Source organism: Saccopteryx bilineata, chromosome 7 (genome assembly GCF_036850765.1).
Source record: "Saccopteryx bilineata isolate mSacBil1 chromosome 7, mSacBil1_pri_phased_curated, whole genome shotgun sequence".
Lineage (NCBI taxonomy): Eukaryota > Metazoa > Chordata > Mammalia > Chiroptera > Emballonuridae > Saccopteryx > Saccopteryx bilineata.
Window position 1 is genome coordinate 73,750,641 of NC_089496.1, and position 21,862 is coordinate 73,772,502.

Sequence of the window (21,862 nt, forward strand, 5' to 3'; positions counted from 1 at the left end):
GCCCCCGCCCTTCCTTTCAGTTTCTCCGGCTTGCTCGGAAGTTGGAGGTTGACAAAAATGGCAGAAGCCGGGGCCCGGGCGAGTGGCCGCAGCGTCGTGGGTACCTTCTGAGTTGGGCCAGCCGCCAGGGACACGCGCGCAGGGCGTCCGATGCGCAGGGCCCGGGGTCCCAGGAGAGTTGAGCCACTGCGAGACCGAGAAGAGGCGCGGGGCATGGACTCGCGCCGACAGCAGGCTGCGGGCCGCGGGGCCGGAGGGCGTGCCTCCTGGGCGCCGGGCCGCGCACTGTGAGCCGCGAGGCGGGAAGGGTCGCCGGGCGTGGCGGGCGGGCGGCGGGCAGAGCGCGAGCGGACGGCCTCTGTGCGCAATCCGTGCAGCTCCCGCCCGACTGACTCGGCGCGGCCGCGCCAGCACCGGCCACACCCTCGGCCCCGCCGCCGCTGCCGGGCCGTTTCCCGAGAGCCGGAGGCAGGAGATGCGCCGGGGCGACCGCGCGTCCCCAAGCACCAGCCCGGGCTGCCGTCGCGGGGAAGTGCCGCCGGGCGGGGTCCCGGCTCCTGAAGCCCACGTGCGCCGCCGAGCCGAGGAGGCTGACAGCAGAGCCCGCCCGGGCCACCGCATGCTCTCCTCCCCGAGGAAAGGATTTTGATTTCAAAGAAAGGAAGGAAGGACAACTCCCAGCTTCCCCTCCCGCCCTCCCGCTCCAGCGGCCGGGACGGGCCATGCCCAGGAAGGCGACGGCGGCAGCCCGGCAGAAGGGACTTTCCTGGAGGCCCGACGACGAGGAGCGCGTACTGTGAGTTTGCTGTGCCCGGTTCATGGTTCCTGCAAGCCCTCCCGGAGGCTGGAGGCCAAACGCCGCAGCCCCTCCCCACACCGTGAAGAGCCTCCTGCGTCCCCTGGCCCGCGGGCCTGCCCCGCGCCCTCCGCCCGCGGCGGTGGATGGCATGATGGTGCGGGGAAGGCACCCCGGACCTGGCCAGCTGAGTTGCGACGGCCGCGGGGGTGGCGGCAGTGGCAGCGGCGGCGGTAGCGGGCTCCCCAGCGGCATGCCAGTGCCCCCCGGGCGCAATGGCTAGCGGCAGCGCGGGGAAGCCCACTGGCGAGGCAACTTCTCCAGCTCCTGCGAGCGCAGTCGGCGGGACCAGCTCACAGCCGCGGAAAAGGCTGGTGTCGGTGTGCGACCAGTGCAAGGGCAAGATGCAGCTGGTGGCTGACCTGCTGCTGCTGTCGAGCGAGGCCCGGCCTGTGCTCTTCGAGGGCCCTGCCTCCACCGGTGCCGGCACCGAGTCCTTTGAGCAATGCCGGGACACCATCATCGCACGCACCAAGGGGCTCTCCATCCTCACCCACGACGTGCAGAGCCAGCTCAACATGGGCCGCTTCGGAGAGGCCGGGGACAGCCTGCTGGAGCTGGGGGACTTAGTGGTGTCACTGACGGAATGCTCAGCCCACGCGGCCTACCTGGCGGCAGTGGCCACGCCAGGCGCCCAGCCCGCGCAGCCGGGGCTGGTGGACCGCTACCGTGTGACCCGCTGCCGCCACGAGGTGGAGCAGGGCTGTGCCATGCTGCGTGCCACTCCACTGGCTGAGATGACCCCTCAGCTGCTGCTGGAGGTGTCACAGGGCCTGTCGCGTAACCTCAAGTTCCTGACAGATGCATGCGCCCTGGCCAGTGACAAGTCCCGGGACCGCTTTGCGCGCGAACAGTTCAAGCTGGGCGTCAAGTGCATGAGCACGAGCGCATCAGCGCTGCTGGCCTGCGTGCGCGAGGTCAAAGCGGCGCCCAGTGAACTGGCGCGCAGCCGCTGCGCACTTTTCAGCGGGCCGCTAGTGCAGGCGGTGAGCGCGCTGGTGGGCTTTGCCACCGAGCCACAGTTCCTGGGTCGCGCGGCGGCTTTGAGCTCCGAGGGCAAGGCGGTGCAGACTGCCATCCTCGGTGGTGCCATGAGCGTGGTGTCGGCCTGCGTGCTCCTGACCCAGTGCCTCAGGGATCTGGCGCAGTACCCTGACGGGGGCGCCAAGATGTCGGACCACAGGGAGAGGCTGAGGAACTCGGCCTGTGCCGTGTCTGAAGGCTGCACCCTGCTATCTCAGGCTTTAAGGGAGAGGTCTTCGCCCAGGACTTTACCGCCAGTGAATTCCAATTCTGTGAATTAGCACTCCCATCCACCCCGTCCCCTCCTTCCACTCCCAGGCTAAAGGAAGATCCTTGTCTGCCCCTCTCCATTTATACCAAAGAAATCATAGGTGAAGCTCTCTCCCACCCCACACCCCCCCACGTTAAACGCAAGAGAAATCTTCCGGAAGACTGGGCCATACATCCAATTACATACACGGCCCACGCCCAGCATCCCATACACAGTAGGGACCTGGAGATGGAAGATGTGTAATCAATCTACTGTTGCGGGATTGACCCCCACCCACCCCCAACTCCTCTTCAGGAATCCTTCGGCTAAACTTTATGAATTAATTGGGCAGGAAGGAAGTCATGGGTTCATTTCTTTTTTGGTCTTTCATTTTCTAATTAAAAGAAAGGTTACCTCAGTTTTCACTCCTTAGACATGGATGTAGCTACCTTTTTTTTGTATGTTGTTATTTTTTAAATTGGATTAGGTGTATACTTGGTGTGGAAAGAGTCTGACCTTGCCATGTGATTTGAAAATGGGGGAAAAGCTACTGTGAGTGTGTGTTTTATTTTCTAATTTACACTATAGAGTGATTTTTCCCTCCCAATGTCAAGTTTTTACCTTGCATGTACTGGAGTATTTATTTCATCTATTAAAATGTTATGTTTCTCAGATGGCTATTTGCGATTTTTTTTTAATTTTTTAAAAGATTTATTGATTTTAAAGAGGAAAAAAAGAGGTCAGGGGAAGGAGCAGTATCAAATCATAGTTGCTTCATTTTATTTATTTATTTATTTATTTATTTATTTATTGTACTTTCCTGAAGCTGGAAACGGGGAGAGACAGTCAGACAGACTCCTGCATGCGCCCAACCGGGATCCACCCGGCAGGCCCACCAGGGGCGACGCTCTGCCCTCTAGCGCCTGGGGCAGAGGCCAAGGAGCCATCCCCAGCGCCCGGGCCATCTTTGCTCCAATGGAGCCTTGGCTGCGGGAGGGGAAGAGAGAGACAGAGAGGAAGGAGGGGTTGGGGGTGGAGAAGCAAATGGGTGCTTCTCCTATGTGCCCTGGCCGGGGATCGAACCCGGGTCCCCCGCACGCCAGGCCGACGCTCTGCCGCTGAGCCAACCAGCCAGGGAGTTGCTTCATTTTAGTTGTTCATTGATTGTCTTATGTGCCTTGACTGGGCAAGCCCGGGGTTTCTACCCAGCGACCTCAGCATTCCAGGTCCACACTTGATCCACTGTGCCACCACAGGCCAGGTGCTTTTTGCGGTTTTTGTAGAATTTAAATAATTGTGGTGTTGATGTCGCATGTCATCTATGGAAAGGCACCCTGGGAAGTGGCTTCTGTAGCAGTGAGGCGTGTTCCCAATCCTCGGTTCTTCCTCTGTTTTCCTTCGAGCAGCCTAGAATTCAGCAAAAGGAGAAGTCTAATCTGTACTCTGCCTGTCTTTTTCAGGTTAAATCTGTGGGTTATGCCAGCCTTCCCAGGTCAGAGGATGTCAGTGGAACTGTAGAAGTCAACTGTCCGTGGAGTGAGAGTGTGTCAGCTCTTATCCAGACAGGTCTATTCAGACCAGATCCAGTTCCCCATGATTTCAGAAGAGGGTTCTGGACTGTTGAATGGAGGGACAGGTACTCTGGAAAGTACTAAGAACTTCCTAGAATTACAGCATAATTGCTGGCAACAGGTTTATTTTTGTGACCTTGATCTTGTAAGATATGCTCTGGTTGATGGTATGTTGGAAGAATGCTTTGTTATTTGAAGTTTGGAGTTACTTAAAGGTAGTTTTCCTTTCTGCAAACATTTTAAGAAAAAGTTTGTGGGGGGAGAGGAGTGTATAGTTTTGCTGAACCTAGTGATGTATTGTACATTTTCCCACTGAAGTGTAACAAATTTTATTTGTAGTTCTTGCTCTGGGAGAGCCCCATGGATAAAAAACTCATACACGCTTTAAATTTGCTCAGTTTATATTATGTCTTTCTTGGAATTGGTTGTGCCCAAACCTTTGCAGTTCCCACAGAAATAAAAAGAAAGAATTTTTCATCTAATAGTGTTAGAAGAAAAAGTCAGGTTGACTGTTTTACTTGAACAACTGTCTTTATTACTAGAACCTCAAATTCTACGTGTAAAACGTATTTAACCCTGTGTCAAGTAAAACTGAGACTGTTTAGTTTCTCTGAATTGGAAATATGAAAAGTCTTAAAGTGGTGAGGTACATAACATTTTAAAAAATGGTCAAGGAAGCTGCTGCTTTTCTGACTTAGGTCCTGGTAGATTTAAATTTTTAAAATCCTTAAAAGATGACTGTTCAATCCTCTCCCCCTTCCCATCTTTAAACTCTGGATTAGCCAGATTCAGGAAGCATTTCGGGAGAAGAAAAGCTTACCCTCCCCACCATGACCTAATGACAGTCCTGCCTGCCTATAGGAATTTTTTCTTATTTATATTTATTGGATTTCCATAAGTAATGCTAGTTTTTAATTATATGGTTCACTTGGTCAATGCAAGTCACAAAGAATAAACTGAAAGGAACAAAGAAAAATAAAGTTAAGGCCAGAAATCTGTCATTTTGATTATGAAAAGAAGAAATACCAATTGTTCCTTGGACCCAATTTTTGCCACAGCAGTTGTCAGGAAAACTCAAGGTCCCCCTAAAATCTCTTTCCCTAACCACTTGCATGGCACTCACTAGCAAGCCACTCAATTAATTGTGGGACTTCTTTTTCTCTGAGTTAATCAGTATCTTAAAATTTCTGTGTTTAAAGTTTTGACTTGCAATATTCAAAATCTCTGTCCTTTGAGGTTAAGTTTCAGTGCTGTCTTCACTTTCTTTTCCCTGTCTCTAAGATAAAGTTTAGTTATTTTCCATCAGGTGGCTCGAAATGAATGTCGCTTGTATTTTCCTCAGCAAGGTTCAGGCAACCAGCGTGAGGAATGCCCGGTCTCTCTGCACCTGCATTGGGAGGCGAGGTGCTGGATTTGGGGACACAGGCCTTTGACATTTTTAACTTCCTTCCAGTGTACCAGGTTGCTAAACTTGGTTTTAAAATAGCCCCTATTTTTTAAAAAAAGGAGCATCTCAGACCTATTTCTTTGGGTTTAATAAGGTCAGCAGAGATACCTGGTTCCAGGAATAAAAATCACAATGGCCTGATTTTTTTTTTTAAATTAAACCACACTAGAGTTAATTTAAGACATCAATTCTCAGGCTATTCTGACTTCGCGAGGCAATTTTTTCTTACACAGGCTTAATGGGCACCATCCTGACTGGGAATGTTGAAAACCTTCCTTTGAATGGTAACAAGAGAAGGAAACTATTGCAGCTAAGTTCTCGGGACAAAAGCCATTATTTATGACAGTCACCCCAAGTAAACGGGACAGAGGCTTTCAAACACTAGACTTCACTACTAAAAAGCAGACCTCTGTCTTTCCTTGGCTGTTTTAAGCTTGGTCTTTTTCTGTTCATGCTAGGTTGATATTAGGAAATACAAAAATAATGTGTGTGTGTGTGTGTGTGTTTCTCCCTACTATTACCTACATCTCCAGTTCTTTTCTTATTCACGGTCATGTTTCTCAGAAACTAGTTGTATAATTCCGGAAGCATCAATTACATCTGATTGAGTGTTTTACAAACACTTTTTTTTTTTTTTTGGTATTTTTCCGAAGCTGGAAATGGGGAGGCAGTCAGACAGACTCCCCCATGCGCCCGACCGGGATCCACCCGGCATGCCCACCAGGGGGCGATGCTTTGCCCATCCCGGCATTGCTCTGTTTCGACCAGAGTCTAGCGCCTGAGGCAGAGGCCATGGAGCCATCCCCAGCTCCCCGGCCATCTTTGCTCCAATGGAGCCTTGGCTGCGGGAGGGGAAGAGAGACAGAGAGGAAGGAGAGGGGGAGGGGTGGAGAAGCAGACGGGCGCTTCTGTGTGCCCTGGTCGGGAATTGAACCTGGGACTCCTGCATGCCAGGCCGACGCTCTACCACTGAGCCAACCGGCCAGGGCCTTCAAACACTTTTTTTTAAAGCTGGCATAGGGATCTAAAATATTTGGCAGTTTAAGACAGCTGAATTTAACAGAAACACCTGTTTTTTGGAACGGATGTGACTGGTGACGTGCAGTTCCGGCAGAGGGTTTGGAAAGCGGTGAATGTGAAAGGACAAGCAGAACAAACCCCCAGTTCCGGGGCAGCGCTTTTCCCTGGGGCTCGGGCCCTGGGCTGCCCTCAGGCTCGGGGGTCCAGCAACTGGACGAGCCCTTACGGAGACTACGTCTGGGTTACCGGTGTCGACACAATACCTGTGTTCTCTCCAGGCATGAGTCTGTGTGAAATAAATTTACCTTTTTTAATATAAGTAGGGTGTATTCTTTAGGGTCAATCGGCTAAGTGAGTTGTCTGTTTCCACCGGCAGAAGGCTCAAAGACTGAACTGTTCAAATAGCGAAGGGGAAAAGTTGAGAAACTCATGTCTGGGATGGAGACAGATATAATGTCAAAGGAAAGCCCCTTCCGTTCTGGGCTGTAGTGCCTGGCATATGTGTATGTTTGAAATAAATTTGTGTACGGGATACTTGCAACAAGTTTACAAAAGCACGTCCTAAAATTGTTCTAGAAATGACAGTGTTAATGGTCATTCAGCGAATTATTTATTGGGGGCGCTGTGGTGCAGCTGGGAGTGAGACATGGTTCCTCCCCTTGCAAAGACTCGGTGCGTTTCAGGTGTGGTCCGTGGACACAGCATTAGCAGCATCCTGGGCCCTTCCTCAGAGCTATTGGATCAGCAGCTGGGGGGGGGGGGGGGCGATCAGTCTGCATTTTCAGACCCTCCCTGGTGATGATGCATGCCTAAGCCACAGAACCAATGACATGCAGGCCCTGCGGGCGTCTTTCTGTTCCCTCCCAACTGTGGAAGTCTAGTGCTTCTCTATCAGGAGGCAGCAGCAAGTTCCTTGTTTGCTCAGGTGTTGGTTTCCCTGGATATTGTGAGCCATTTGGAATTGACAGGTTGTGGGTGTGTGCGCACGTGCACACAAGTACAGATTCTCCCCCTCCACCTGCCACCCCTTTAAAGATGAAGGCAAGCCATAGTAAACTGGCAAATTAGCTTTCTGTGTGTCTGTTTTTCTTTTCGCCTGTTGACTTATGTCCTAGAAAACTAGAACTAGCAGACAACCTAATTAAAAATCTACCCTTGAGCTCTGGCTGCCCAAGAAAGAGCACTTTGCTATTAAGTTTGTAAAGTACTCTTCAGAACCAAGTGAAGCACACAGACTTACTCCAAAGCTTATTTAGGGATAACCAGTGTCTGTAGTATATTCAGGAAAAACACCCTTTAAGGCCAACCGTGCACCAAGACTCAGGACGATCAGTTAGAGCAGGGGTCCCCAAACTTTTTACACAGGGGGCCAGTTCACTGTCCCTCAGACCGTTGGAGGGCCAGACTATAAAAAAAACTATGAACAAATTCCTATGCACACTGCACATATCTTATTTTAAAGTAAAAAAACAAAACGGGAACAAATACAATATTTAAAATAAAGAACAAGTAAATTTAAATCAACAAACTGACCAATATTTCAGTGGGAACTATGCTCCTTTCACTGACCACCAATGAAAGAGGTACCCTTCCAGAAGTGCGGCGGGGGCCGGATAAATGGCCTCAGGGGGCCACATGTGGCCTGCGGGCCGTAGTTTGGGGACCCCTGAGTTAGAGCCTCGCTGTTCACAAGGGTGGGCCAGGGAGCTGGCATGGGTGTCACCTAGGAACTTGGTGGACAGCAGAACCTGGACCCCACCCCAGGCCCACTCAGTCAGAATCTGCTCTCTGGCAAGATCTCCAGGTCATTTCGGGGCATGTTAACTTCGAGGAGCACTGTTTTAGGAGATCAACGTCCTGGCCACGACTGAATGGTGGCTTTACTGTGGGAACTTACGCATTTATTAGGTCCATTTAGATCTTTTCAATGTATCAAGCATGTTCATGTATGTTCTTCAACTGGGTCCTGAGAGCAGTCATCTAAACATTAGCACACCTGTTTTTCTGTTGTAAATCAAATATTTATGATGAACCCCCATACCATGCAAGGCCTCAGGATGAGCACCAAAGACTAGTTCTGTCTACTTCATAAGGTCATAACTGAAGGTTATGTTAAAATCAGTTCCCCCTAATAATTTCACCTTTCCCCTTCCAGTAAGTAAATTGACACAGCAGCTACATTTGTCATCGCCTCGGGGGTGCCCAAAGAGAACATAGCCCTGTCTTCTGTGCCTGCCTCTGTCCCATCGGGCAGACCACCCAGGTTCTCTAGAATACTGGGCGGCTTACGTCCTAAGACCACCATGTCACTCAGACATTTCAGGCTTCAGAGAAGGGTTTGAAAGCTCATTTAGATTATACTGATTTTTTAAACTTTATTTACTAATCACACAGCTGTACCCAGAGTATGCTGAAGTCAGACACGGGGAACTTTCTAGTCCTGTGTCCCGGGACGGAAACTGCCTGAGCAGCCCTGGGAAAGCTCTGCTCCCATCACAGGGCGTCTCCCAAGCCAGCGGTTCTCAACCTGTGGGTCGCGACCCCCGGCGGGGTCGCCTAAAGCCATCGGAAAATACATAATGCATATCAGGTATTTACATTCCGAATCATAACTGTAGCAAAATTACAGTTATGAAGTAGCCACCAAAATTATTTTTTGGTTTGGGGTCACCGCAACATGAGGAACTGTATTGCGGGGTCATGGCATTAGAAAGGTTGAGAACCACTGTCCTAAGCGCCAGTCATTTCTGACTTTGTTCTAATTTGTCTAAATTTTACTTTAAAATATTTTATTTTTAATTTTATCGAATTTATTGGAGTGGCATCAGTTAATAAAATTATATAGTTTTCATGTGTACAATTCCACAGTACATCATCTATATATCGTATTGTGTGTTCACCCCCCAAGTCAAGGCCCCTTCCATCATGATTTCCCCCCTTTACCTTCTTCTGCCTCCCCCCCCCACCCCCTTTCCCTCTGGTAATCACCACACTGTGGTCTGCGTCTTGGAGTTTTTTATTCCCTTTGCTTAATTCCTTCACCTTTTCCACCCAACCTCCCAACCCCCCTCCCCTCTGACAGCTTAATTTACCAAAATTTTAGATGCCGCTCAAGAGTCTGGTCAAGTGAAAAATCACTAGTTAGTTGCCTTGGTTATATTATCAGCATCCTAGGAGGCCAAGGCTGATGTGAAACCTCTGAAATTGGAGGCCTACTGTAGGAAACCTAGTTTAGTTTAGTGCTTTTTGTTGAGCTCCAGAGAGGAATGAAGGAAATGGATCATCTTTAAAATGATTTCATGTCCCTGGCTGGTTGGCTCAGTGGTAGAGTGTCGGCCTGGTGTATGGAAGTCCCGGGTTTGATTTCTAGTCAGGGCACACAGGAGAAGCTACCATCTGCTTCTTCACCCTTCCCCCTCCCCTTCTCTTTCAGTCTCTTTCTCTCTCTCCCCCCACCTCCCTCTCCCACAGCCATGGCTTGATTGGTTTGAGCACATCAGCCCTGGGCGCTGAGGATGGTTCTGTGGAGTCTGTCTCAGGTGCTAAAAATAGCTCAGTTTGGAGCATGCTCCTAGCTGGGCAGAGCATTGGACCCTGACAGGGGTTGCTGGGTGGGTCCCGGTCAGGGCATATGTGGGAATCTGTTTCACTATCTCCCCTCCTCTCACATGGAAAAGAAGGAAAAAAACAATTATTTCCTATCCATTCAGTAGTAGTTCTGCTTTAGCTTTATGGATAACCAAGGTGGGGATTGATGCCCTCTCAATCAGCTTTTCTTTTTGTGACAGCTGTCAGCTTCCTGTTCTAAATTAATTGGCATGTCATTCTAGCACCTTCCCTCAGATAAGATTTTGGTAAAATGATTTTCTTAAACATTTCCGTGGGAGGTAGGTTTTACTTAAACTTCATTTCCTTGTAAGTTCCATGATAAAGATATTTCTAAAAACAAATAGGATTCTAGTTTTATCACTTGGAATTTAATTTTTAAAGTTGTTAGTAATGCTATGGAAAATTGTCTGAAGAACCAACAGAAATAGGTCATCTGATTTATTTCAGCTGTCTTAGCAATTTCCATGATAGTGTTTCGTTAGGTGGAGTCTGCACTATGGGCTTTAGACAGATGTAGCTTTTTTTTTTTTTTGTATTTTTCTGAGGCTGGAAACGGGGAGAGACAGTCAGACAGACTCCCTCCCGCATGCGCCAGACCGGGATCCACCCGGCACGCCCACCAGGGGCAACGCTCTGCCCACCAGGGGGCGATGCTCTGCCCCTCCGGGGTGTCGCTCTGCCGTGACCAGAGCCACTCTAACGCCTGAGGCAGAGGCCAAGGAGCCATCCCCAGCGCCCAGGCCATCCTTGCTCCAATGGAGCCTTGGCTGCGGGAGGGGAAGAGAGAGAGAGGAAGGAGGGGGGGTGGAGAAGCAAATGGGCACTTCTCCTATGTGCCCTGGCCGGGAATCGAACCTGGGTCCCCCGCACGCCAGGCCGACGCTCTACCGCTGAGCCAACCGGACAGGCCCAGATGTGGCTTTTGACCAAAGAGCATCCTGTGAAGATGCCTCTAAAATGCAATTCGCCACAGTGACTGATAACTCAGGACAAAATAGGAGTTTCCCCACCTGGGTTACCCATATAGCTAAAGCAGAACTATCAGCTGAATGGATATGAAATATTTAAAATGACCCAGTTCCTTTGTCCCTCTCTGGAGCTCAACCGAAAGCTCAGTGGTTCTTGACTTCACCGGGACTTCTTATTTCACTAGCAACCACAGAACGCCTCATAGATCTGCACTAATAATAGATGAGGGTGTGAGACCGTTGTCACGTGGGGTCATGTGGCTGATCCAGTCAGTGACTGTGTCATTAGTTGGGTCTAGAGTAGTGTCGGCTTTAGCAAGTCTGATGGTAAAACACTTCTGATTTAGCCAACATTAACTGGGTATCCGGGATATTGTTAGTTAGGCACATCCCAAATGACAAAGCCATAAACAGGTAACTATTAGGAAATATCCCATCCTTGGTTGTCCTCAATAAAATCAATGTGAGGTGGCTGTTTTTCTTCCAGTAGAGGTGATTTCCACATCCACCATCCTTTAGTGTTACATCTGTATAACTGCAAAGACACGGGCCTGTGAGCCCTGGTTGGATAGCTCAGTTGGTTAGAGCATCGTCCCGGTTGTGGGTCCAACCCCCAGTCAGGGCACATACAGGAACAGATGGATGTTTCTGTCTCTCCCTTTCTCCCTTCCTCTCTCTCTAAAAATCAATACATGAATTTAAAAGAAAGAAAAGAAAAAAAAACACGAGCCTGTGAAAGCATGGCTTCCCGAGTCCCGTTGTTGGGGTGACTCAGGAGTGGGAAGTAGGCACGGCCCTGACTCAGCAGAACATCTTCCATTTAGATCTGATCAGTGGTTTTAGTATCACGGGGGCTGATTCTTCTGGCATATAAGAGGATTATTTACTTCAAATGCTACAAGGAAAAGATTTTAAACACATTTTCAAAGGTGAGCCTTTTGGTCTATTTCCCATGTAAACATGTTCATGAAATTCCATGTTGTGGGAGCGTCTATGGATTGTCTGATCTTGGGGCGAAGGCACTAGAGCTGTTCCTACCATCTTGGTAGTTTGAGAAGTGAATTCTGCAGTCTCTGCTGGGAGTTTATGTCGAGTTTTTGAAGGACTTCCTAAATTGCCTAACCTAAATTGTTCCTCCTGTATTGTTTTGGCCCATTTTTTCCTAACTGAGAAGAGAATGGCTCACAAACTCCACGTAGAGAACAGGGCACTCATTGGTGCCTCTGGGCGTGAGATACTTACTGGAAGCCTCACCCTGGATTTTTCAGGAGTCTCCAGTTGACATTTCTTACGACTGGGTTTGTACCAGGAGTTGGAAGATGGAGATGAGCTTAGAACGTGGTGCAAGTAGTGGAAAGGGAGAAAAATTGCTGGAGGCAGGACAGGCGCTGTAATTAATGAGGACCCTGTGGTCTAGGTGTTTGGCCATTCTGGACCTTGTAGTCCTTAATGTTGATCAACTTGGATATATTATCCTGGTGACTAGGAGAAAGGATGTTGGCATCAGAGCTGGTATTTCCTGCTCCTAATGCCGGGTGACCAGCTATAAATTAAGTGGGAATTTCACTGAATTTCTTTTCTGTGTAGCTGGAGCGTAGCTTTCTGTTAGAGACCGCAGACAGGTACCTTACTTACGGAGTGGGCTCTATTCCAGGGCCCAGGAATCATTTGCTTTTCTACTCACTAATTTTGAGTCGTGTTGATGCAGAGTATAGGGCTGTCTCTGGACTGGTTTGCTCTGCAGGAAGCAAAAGCAGTTGCCCAGACTTCTAACACCCCTCTCTGATCATACAAGCTGCCTGACTGACCCTGGATCAGGAGCCCTGGGTGGGGCCGGGGGGGCCAGGTCCTGGGTCTGGCTGCCCACTGTCCTTGCAGAACACAGAGAGCCCAGCTAGTGCACTTGAAGGTGCATGTGGTCAGGTGTGGGGCCAGTTGATAGACTGTGAGCCTTCCAAGGCAAGAGCCATGTCTTTTTCATCTCTGCCATACCTAGCAGGTGGCCAGCATACTCAAATGTTTGCCTAATGAAAGAAAAGCGATGCTCGGCATGTTTTGAGCTCCTACTATATAAGCAAGGATCTTTGCATTCTGTCTTTCAATCCCTAAAGTAACCTTTTGAAATGTAAAAGCTTGTTCTCATCTTACAGATGAGGATGCTGACCTGTACCCACTTGCCCAGGGGCACAAAGCACAAAGCGGATAAGGACAAGAATCAAGGTGTGCTTGGTAGAGCCCGGCACGCTCGCCCACTGGGCTACATGCAGTGAATGAATGAATTTTTAAAATAGGGTCCGTCTGCCCTTTGTGGTTACAATGCCCCCCAACTTCATTATTGTTTAACCTCACCATGGACAGTTTTCGTGGGTTCCTCCTGAGCCTTTGGTCTTTACAGAAGGCCGAGGCCCACAGCTCCCTCCTGCAGTTGCAGGCAAAGCAGATGACATGAACAAGTGGCCCCGCCTGCTGCGTGGTCCTGGCATCCTAGAAAAAGGCTTGAGGAAGACAGACCTCTGGTTTGTTCAGTAACCTCCACTTGGATTTCTAAAATGCATACATCTTTGTTATCTGCACACTTGCAACACTCCATGGTTTCTTTACTGATTAGAGGGTGAAAGACAAACTCCTAATTGAGACATCTGTGGCCAGTGTGCTCCCCCTCAGCCCCCTACAAACAACATTCCACCCCGATAGTCCTTGTAGGGTTTTCCACATCATTGCTCTCCCCGCTCTGCGCTTTCACAGGGGCGTCTTCTTGCAAAGCTTGTCTGCTCCCTGTTTCTCCCTTCCCGCCCCCCTGACTGCAGCCTGGGGGCAACCTGTCCTTGTATCGGTATTTATCAGGTTATTATAATTCTGTTTACCGCCTGACCAGGCAGTGGCTCAGTGGATAGAGCATCGGACTGGGATGCGGAAGACCCAGGTTCGAGACCTCGAGGTCACCAGCTTAAGAGCAGGCTCATCTGGTTTGAGCAAAGCTCACCAGCTTGGAACCAAGGTCGCTGGCTTGAGCAAGGGGTTACTTGGTCTGCTGAAGGCCCGCGGTCAAGGCACATATGAGAAAGCAATCAATGAACTAAGGTGTCACAACAAAAAACTGATGATTGATGCTTCTCATCTCTCTCCATTCCTGTTTGTCTGTCCCTATCTATCCCTCTCTCTGACTCTCTCTCAGTCTTTGTAAAAAAAAATAATAATAATAATAATTCCGTTTACCTGTCCATGCTCCGGTCTGCGTCATCCTCAGGTGGCAGAGCTGTCCGCCCACCTCCCTGGATTAACACGTGGTCTACACGGGCAAACGTGTTCATGAGTCAGGCTGAGCTCCAGAGAAGAAGAGCTCTGGAGTGAAGCTCTTCACTAACCTTCACCTTTGTCTGGGTTGTCTTCAGTCAGTTACCAATGGCTTTCGCCTTCTCCTTCCTGGGACCCTCAGCTGCACTGCGAGGACCCTGGCCCAGGTCCTCATGGGCCTTCACCAGTGCTGTGTCCCGCGTCTCCCTGGCTGCAGCCTCGTCAGGCCTGCCTTCGTCATCCTCTCCCTCCCTATCACTCGGGCTTTGGTGTAACAATGTTTTACTCAAAACAGCAGCTCCAAGTAGTCAGTGTTTCGGCACATTTATTGAGAACTGACAGTGTGCAGCTGGACAAGGCCCACAGTGGCTAGGACCACCCTGGTCAGGCTGTGGTCATCTTCTCCCACCCACCCCCACCCCCACCCCCAGCCCATGCCGTGGTTTCAGCGCGACAGATCACAGGACATCCCCTGTGCTCCTGTTCCTGGCTCTGCGCCTTTGCTGGTGTTGGCCCCTGCACGAAGCCTTGTTCCATTCCTCTGGGCGGTGCTCGCGCCCTGAGCGCGGACTGCGTCCAGTGCTGCAGGCGGGGTTGCCCCGCATAGCGCGGACTGCGTCCAGTGCTGCAGGCGGGGTTGCCCCGCATAGCGCGGACTGCGTCCAGTGCTGCAGGCGGGGTTGCCCCGCATAGCGCGGACTGCGTCCAGTGCTGCAGGCGGGGTTGCCCCGCATAGCGCGGACTGCTTCCAGTGCTGCAGGCGGGGTTGCCCCGCATAGCGCGGACTGCGTCCAGTGCTGCAGGCGGGGTTGCCCCGCATAGCGCGGACTGCGTCCAGTGCTGCAGGCGGGGTTGCCCTGCATGTCTGGTCCTTTGAAGGCCTTCCAGGGAATTGGGTGGGTTCCCAGGGAAGATTTGAGAGGTTCTGGATGGACCCAACACTCTTCCTTCCAGTGGTCTAGGTTCCTCGGGGCCTCCATATCTTGGCCCTGGGCTGTGAGCTGCAGGACTCGGCGCAGGTGATGGTTCCCGTGGGCATGCTCAGGGTGGTGCTGGGCCCATGGAGACAGGGAAATGGTGTGCCACTCGGGAAGGGCATCTTTTTCCCATGAACAGACTTAGAACCATATTCCCCAAGGAGCCTTTGAAGCCAGTGTGAGAATTGACCGAGGGAGTGAGTCCTGGCTTTCAATTCTGTAATTGTTATAATCCAAAAATTACTCATGACTCTCCCTAATCAGGTTTGGGTTATAATCGTGTGCTTAAGCAGAGCTCTGGGGTGAGCAGTGCCCACCAGCGTCCCCTGCCTGCGTCTGTCTCGCCCAGGTTGTGTGCAGGGAAGAGAGAAGGCAAAGCCTTAGGGAAGGGATTCGGGGGTGCTCTGCCAGAGCCGGGGCACTGACAGCCTCGGGGGCCTCAGTGTCCACAGCAACTTGTTTTTTGTTTTTTTTTGTCTGTTTGGTTTTTTTTGTATTTTTCCGAAGCTGGAAATGAGGAGGCAGTCAGACAGACTCCCGCATGCGCCCGACCGGGATCCACCCGGCATGCCCACCAGGGGGCGATGCTCTGCCCATCTTGGGGCGTCGCTCTGCCACAATCCGTGCCATTCTAGCGCCTGAGGCACAGGCCATGGAGCCATCCTCAGCACCCGGGCAAACTTTGCTCCAATGGAGCCTTGGCTGCGGGAGGGGAAGAGGGAGACAGAGAGGAAGGAGAGGAGGAGGGGTAGAGAAGCAGATGGGCACTTCTCCTGTGTGCCCTGGCAGGGAATCGAACCCGGGGCTCCTGCACGCCAGGCCGACGTTCTACCACTGAGCCAACCGGCCCAGGCAGCAACCTGTTTTTACACCTACCATTTGAAGAGTTTCATTATATCTGGGTTTTTCTGTTTGTTTGTTTGTTTGTTTGTTTAGTTGTTTGTTTTGCATTTGATAGTTGACACTACTTAAAACATAAGATTATGGTTATCTTATTGAAATGACAGGAATTGTTTCAAATGAAGGTATCACATCTACTGAATCATTTAACATTTTTCTTCCATCGCTGAAATTCTGGTTTCAATGAAGTAATAACCAGATAGAGTGACCATGGCCACAGTGAATGGCCAGGATAATTTTCATAAAAACAGATGAGTTGCTCGCGTCCCTTTCCTGGTGGTGTGTCGTGGATCATGGGCGACTTGGGGGGCAGCCTGCGGTGTGAGGTGTGGTGTGATGGTCACCAAGTGACCCCGCTTCTCACAGACTATTTTTTTCACTTTGAAACAAATGGTATGAACACTAAATGAAAAGAATAATGATCTTAGTGATCCTACTTTAAGCACACCCAGAAACTTGCCCCAGGGCTCAGGGGCACAAGCGAGGGTCTCGTGTCCCCAGCACAAGGCGGGATCACAACATAAAGGGCACTCGTGACGGGGGGAGGTCTGTGCTTTCTGTCTTTATACCTCCCTGCCCTCTTTCTGAACACCCCCAGACATCCCCTGTCCTGGTACTCATCCTCAGAGATTAGCTCATGGCGGCTGAGGCAGGCTCCCCTACCACAGAGTAACCCTGCCTTTAACTTTTCTGAGGGGAGCACTTGCTCGGCTCACTGTCTCACTTCCTAGGAAGTGGGTCCTTCTGAATATGCCAGGGGCCTGCGCTGCCAGCCTGGGTTTGCTGGAGTCTGGATTTCAGCCAGCAGGTCCCTGAAACTTCATCCGGGATCAGATATCAGTGACAGGAAAGTATGACCCACTCTGGACACTTAGAGAAGAATTCATGCTCATGGACAATCACTTGCATTTTAGTAGTGGTCACTGGAAGCCCCAGTCCTGCCAGGCTCAGAGGAATAAATCTGAGGTCATGTTTTTGGCACAAAACATACTGGAACGGAAATCAGGACTCAGTGACCCCTGAATAACTCAGCGGCCATCTCTCTGCCTTCCCTTTATCCTCATACACATCTATGAGCATCGATTTCAGGCCTTGCTCCCTCCACACTGCCCGCACGCGCACACACACACATCACCCAAAGGGAGGGTGTCATACTTGGTTCTCAGACAATCCATCAACTCATAACTGGAGATTGTACTTGGTGACTCGTCCCCTAGGGCTGATGAGTCTGACTCTTTAGAGTGGGGGTGGGGTCACGCTGTGGGGGAAGAGGGCGTCTGACTGGGCATGACTCCTCTCTTTATAAATGGGCCTTAGTTATGGACATTCTTAACAACATGCTCCTGTCTGGTCATTGTTTCTAATGATGAAGATTAGGGAAATAGGTGAATTATGCTGTAGACACGAACTAGCTAGCTGCCAGGCCCACATGAAACTGGGGCATGGGAGGAAGTGGAAGAATTTGAGAGCTGTAACAATTTGGTGCTGAAGGTTACAGCAGCGCTTGCAAGTTTCAACTTCTGGTACGATTTGGAAGGCTCTGGGTATTATTACATAATGTCCTGGGGAATAGAGAGTTGGCCCCAATTGTCACCTAGATCAGTGATTCCTACATGCTGGCTGAGGACCAGAGCCTGTCTGTAGCAACTTGCTTTTTCTTTAACTTAATATTTTCACATTTTGTTAAGTTAATTAAAATACAATCTCAACACTATTGCATGGGTACACTACAGTATAATTGGTTATTCTGTCATAGACATTTGATTGTTTTTTTTGCCAATAGTTTCTTATGATAAGGATGGCTTGCCTGGACATCTTTTTTCTTTTTTCTTTTTTTTTGTATTTTTCTGAAGTTGGAAACGGGGAGGCAGTCAGACAGACTCCCGCATGCACCCGACCGGGATCCACCTGGCATGCCCACCAGGGGGCAATGCTCTACCCATCTGGGGCGTTGCTCTGTTGCAACCAGAGCCACTCTAGTGCCTGAGGCAGAGGCCACAGAGCCATCCTCAGCGCCCGGGCCAACTTTGCTCCAATGGAGCCTTGGCTGCGGGAGGGGAAGAGAGAGACAGAGAGGAAGGAGAGGGGGAGGGGTGGAGAAGCAGATGGGCGCCTCTCCTGTGTGCCCTGATTGGGAATCGAACCCGGGACTCCTGCACGCCAGGCCGACACTCTACCACTGAGCCAACAGGCCAGGGCTTGCCTGGACATCTTTATGAATGACCTTTTTTTGCTTGATATTTCTGATCACTTACTTAGATAGATTTCTAGAAATCAATGAACAGCTTTAAGTTATTGCTTATTGTATACAAACTGTCTCTACACTTAGCATTACACATATAGTGACTACAAGGTATTGGTGGAGAAATAATTAAAATTGGGTCCAGTCTTCAAGTAGCTCAGAGTCTAGTGGAATAAGATAGGAACACAAATAGCTCCAGTCTCAAAGAGAGAGAGAACTACTATTTTCTCTATGAGTTGTTTCTGAAAAACCTTCCTTCTTGCCCTGACCAGTTGGCTCAGTGGTAGAGTGTCGGACTGGCGTGCAGGAGTCCCAGGTTCGATTCCCGCCCAGGGCACACAGGAGAAGCGCCCATCTGCTTCTTCACCCCTCCCCCTCTCCTTCCTCTCTGTCTCTCTCTTCCCCTCCCACAGCTGAGGCTCCATTGGAGCAAAGATGGCCCGGGCGCTGAGGATGGCTCTGTGGCCTGTGCCTCAGCCACTAGAATGGCTCTGGTTGCAGCAGAGCAACGCCCCAGATGGGCAGAGCATCGCTCCCTGGTGGGCATGCCGGGTGGATCCCAGTTGGGCGCATGTGGGAGTCTGTCTGACTGCCTCCCTGTTTCCAACTTCAGAAAAAAAAACAAACAACAAAGAAACCTTCCTTCTTGTTTACACCTAGAAAAAGAATTCGATGCTCTAGGGGAGTCTAAGACAAGGGTTCTACTCAGGACTTATCTTCACTTGCTGCATGACCTTGTGCAAGTTGTCCTCTCTAGGCCTTGGTGTTCTCATCTTTAAATGAGGTCATTGGATTAGGTCACTTCTAGTGGTGCCACTCTGTGCCCCTTATATACTTGAAGGGTATGGATAAGCATGTGTGTATACTTTCCTTTCTTAGGTGTCTAATTACAACTAACAATCTGGGACGGTTTCTAAGGGATGTGCTGGAAGGCACTGAGGTAGCCCAAAGTCCACTCTAGGATGACGCCTTCATACAAACCAAATTATTGAAGGAGCAGGATCCAGGCTTATAGCAAAGAGAAGCTGAGAAATGAAGAACTTTTAAAAGGAGGAACTTTTGCCCTGGTTAGATAGCTCAGTTGGTTGAAGTGTTGTCCAGGAGCATGAAGGTTGCCGGTTCAATTATCTGGTTGGGTCACATACAAGAGCCACTTGGTGTTCCTGTCTCTCTCTCTTTCTGCCTCTCAAAAAAAAAAAAAAAAAAAAAAAAAAAAAAAAGACAAGGAGGAGCTTTTTAATGAGGACCAGTTTATTTGGTATTGTGAATGGTAAATATTATAATTCTCACCAGCTCTGTGTGAGTTGTCTCCGAACTCATTGCATACATTATTTCATTTAAAACTTCTGAAGTTCTGGGAGGTGAATGTTTTTATCCATGTTACAGTTGAGGAACTTGAAGCTCAAAAAAAAAGGGCAGGAACTGATTTAGGGTGTTGCCCCAGGGAAAGTGAGGTCATGGCCAAAATGCAAAGAGATACAAAACCAGCTGATTCTTGTCTTTTGAATCTCAAGGCTGAGGTCAAGGTGTGATTTCTTAAGAAGCATAAGTGTGATCATAAGAGCTTCAATCCTAAGTGTTGTGTTTATAAAGTAATGGTCCCTTCCTCCCCCAAGTGCAGTGCATTTTTTTCTTTTTCTTTTTTATTTATTTATTTTTTAATTTTCTGAAGCTGGAAACGGGGAGGCAGTCAGACAGACTCCTGCATGCGCCCGACCGGGATCCACCCGGCATCCCACGGGGGGGGGGGGGGGGGGCGATGCTCTGCCCCTCCGGGGGCGTCGTTCTGTCCCGACCAGAGCCACTATAGCGCCTGTGGCAGAGGCCAAGGAGCCATCCCCAGCGCCCGGGCCATCTTTTTGCTCCAATGGAGCCTTGGCTGCAGGAGGGGAAGAGAGAGACAGAGAGGAAGGAGGGGGGGGGGGGTGGAGAAGCAGATGGGCGCTTCTCCTGTGTGCTGTGGTCGGGAATTGAACCCGGGACTCCTGCACGCCAGGCCAACGCTCCACCACTGAGCCAACCGGCCAGGGCGGGGTGCATTCCCTGTGTTGGCTGCAAAGGATTATGGAAATGGAAATGGCCGGGCTGTGGGGGAGACAGGGACACTGGCCTGGCTCTGCGTTTGGAAACAGGAAAAAGTTGTCTTAGGCATTATCTCTCTTGTAACTAAGTATCCTTTGCCTAGGTTTCCCAATTTCTTTCTTTTTTCTTTTTTTTCTTTTCTTTTTTTAAGTGAGAGGAGGGAAGACAGAGACAGATAGATTCCCTGCATGCGTCCCAACCAGGATCCACCTGGCAACCCCCATCTGGGGCTGATGCTCAAATCAGCGGAACTATCCTTAGCACCTGAGGCTAACACTGGGACCAAGTGAGCTATCTTCAGCACCCAGGCTGACACTCGAACCAGTCGAGCTACTGGCTGTGAGAAGGAAGGAGGGAGAGAAGGGGAGAGAGAGGGGTGGAGAAGCATGGTCGCCTCTCATGTGTGCCCTGACTGGGGGTCAAACCTGGGATGTCCACATGCCAGGCCAACATTATCCACTGAGCCAACCAGCTAGGGTACCAATTTTTTATTATTGTTTTAATAATTATGAGTAGCTATATATTTTTAATATTTCTTTTTTTTTTAAAGATTATATTTATTTATTTTTAGAGTGAGAAAAGAGAGAAGGAAGGAGGGACAGGAAGCATCAACTCCCCTATGTGCCTTGACCAGGCAAACCCAGAGTTTCGAACCGGCAACCTCAGCATTCCAGGTCGATGCTTTATCCACTGCGCCATCACAGGCCAGGCTCAATTTTTAAAATAATAACTAACATATATATGAACCATGTTCTAGGCTCAGTTCCGAGCACTTACATATAATAACGCATTTAATCTTCACAACAACCCTATGACCTTCATCCCCATTTTACTGATGGGGAAACTGAGGCCCAGAGAGGTCAGTTAGCTTTCCCAAGACCAAGGCTGGCATGTGATGAAAATGGGATCGTGACCTGGCAGTATGGTTCTAGAATCCATACTCTTAAGGGTGCTGCTACCTACAGTCTTTCAGGGAGGCTCCATCTGGCCCTAGCCTGCCCCTCTGCATGTCTGTGCTCCTCAATTACCGTGTTTTTTGCTCCATTAGACACACTTTTTTTTCCCCAAAAAAGTGGAGGGTAAAATGCCTGTGCATCTTATGGAGCAAATGTTCGTTTTTTTTTTTAGCTGCTGCGGGTTCCCGGACAACTAGAAGAGTATTTGAACATTAAAGTCTCTCCTCATTTGTTAATAACAGTGCTAATGGCTGTTAATACTGCTGTTGCATCTACATTGTTGAAATATTATTGTGGTATATTAAATATTTTAACACACCATTTGGTTCAGAATATTTTTTTTTTCTTATTTTCCTCCTTAAAACCATAGATGCGTCTTATGGAGCGAAAAATACGGTAACTATATCCCCCACCCAAAACCCTGAGTCCCTCATCATTGTGGGCTGCTAATGTGCCACTGGTATGTGAGCCTTCGCCTTCCCAGAGGGGCTCCTATTTAAAAAGAGGGTTCTGACTCCCAAGTAGATTGGTAGAATTTCAGACAGACAGCATCCAGGGAGCGATGGTTAGGAGCAGACTAATCTGTCTTCAAGTCTGCCCTCTTGGGCCAACTCTGCTAGACTAGTCTTGCTTTGGATAACATCTTCACTTTCAATCTCCCAGTTTT

General features: G+C 49.7%; 1 protein-coding gene across 1 annotated transcript; it reads left to right on the forward strand.

The window, feature by feature from the left end:
• The first annotated feature begins 1,071 nt into the window (after positions 1-1,071).
• On the forward strand, positions 1,072-2,801 carry TLNRD1 (talin rod domain containing 1). The gene has a single exon (XM_066240462.1). It carries the CDS (start codon positions 1,072-1,074, stop codon positions 2,158-2,160), a length of 1,089 nt encoding a protein of 362 aa, XP_066096559.1. The 3' UTR covers positions 2,161-2,801.
• The last annotated feature ends 19,061 nt before the right edge of the window (positions 2,802-21,862 follow it).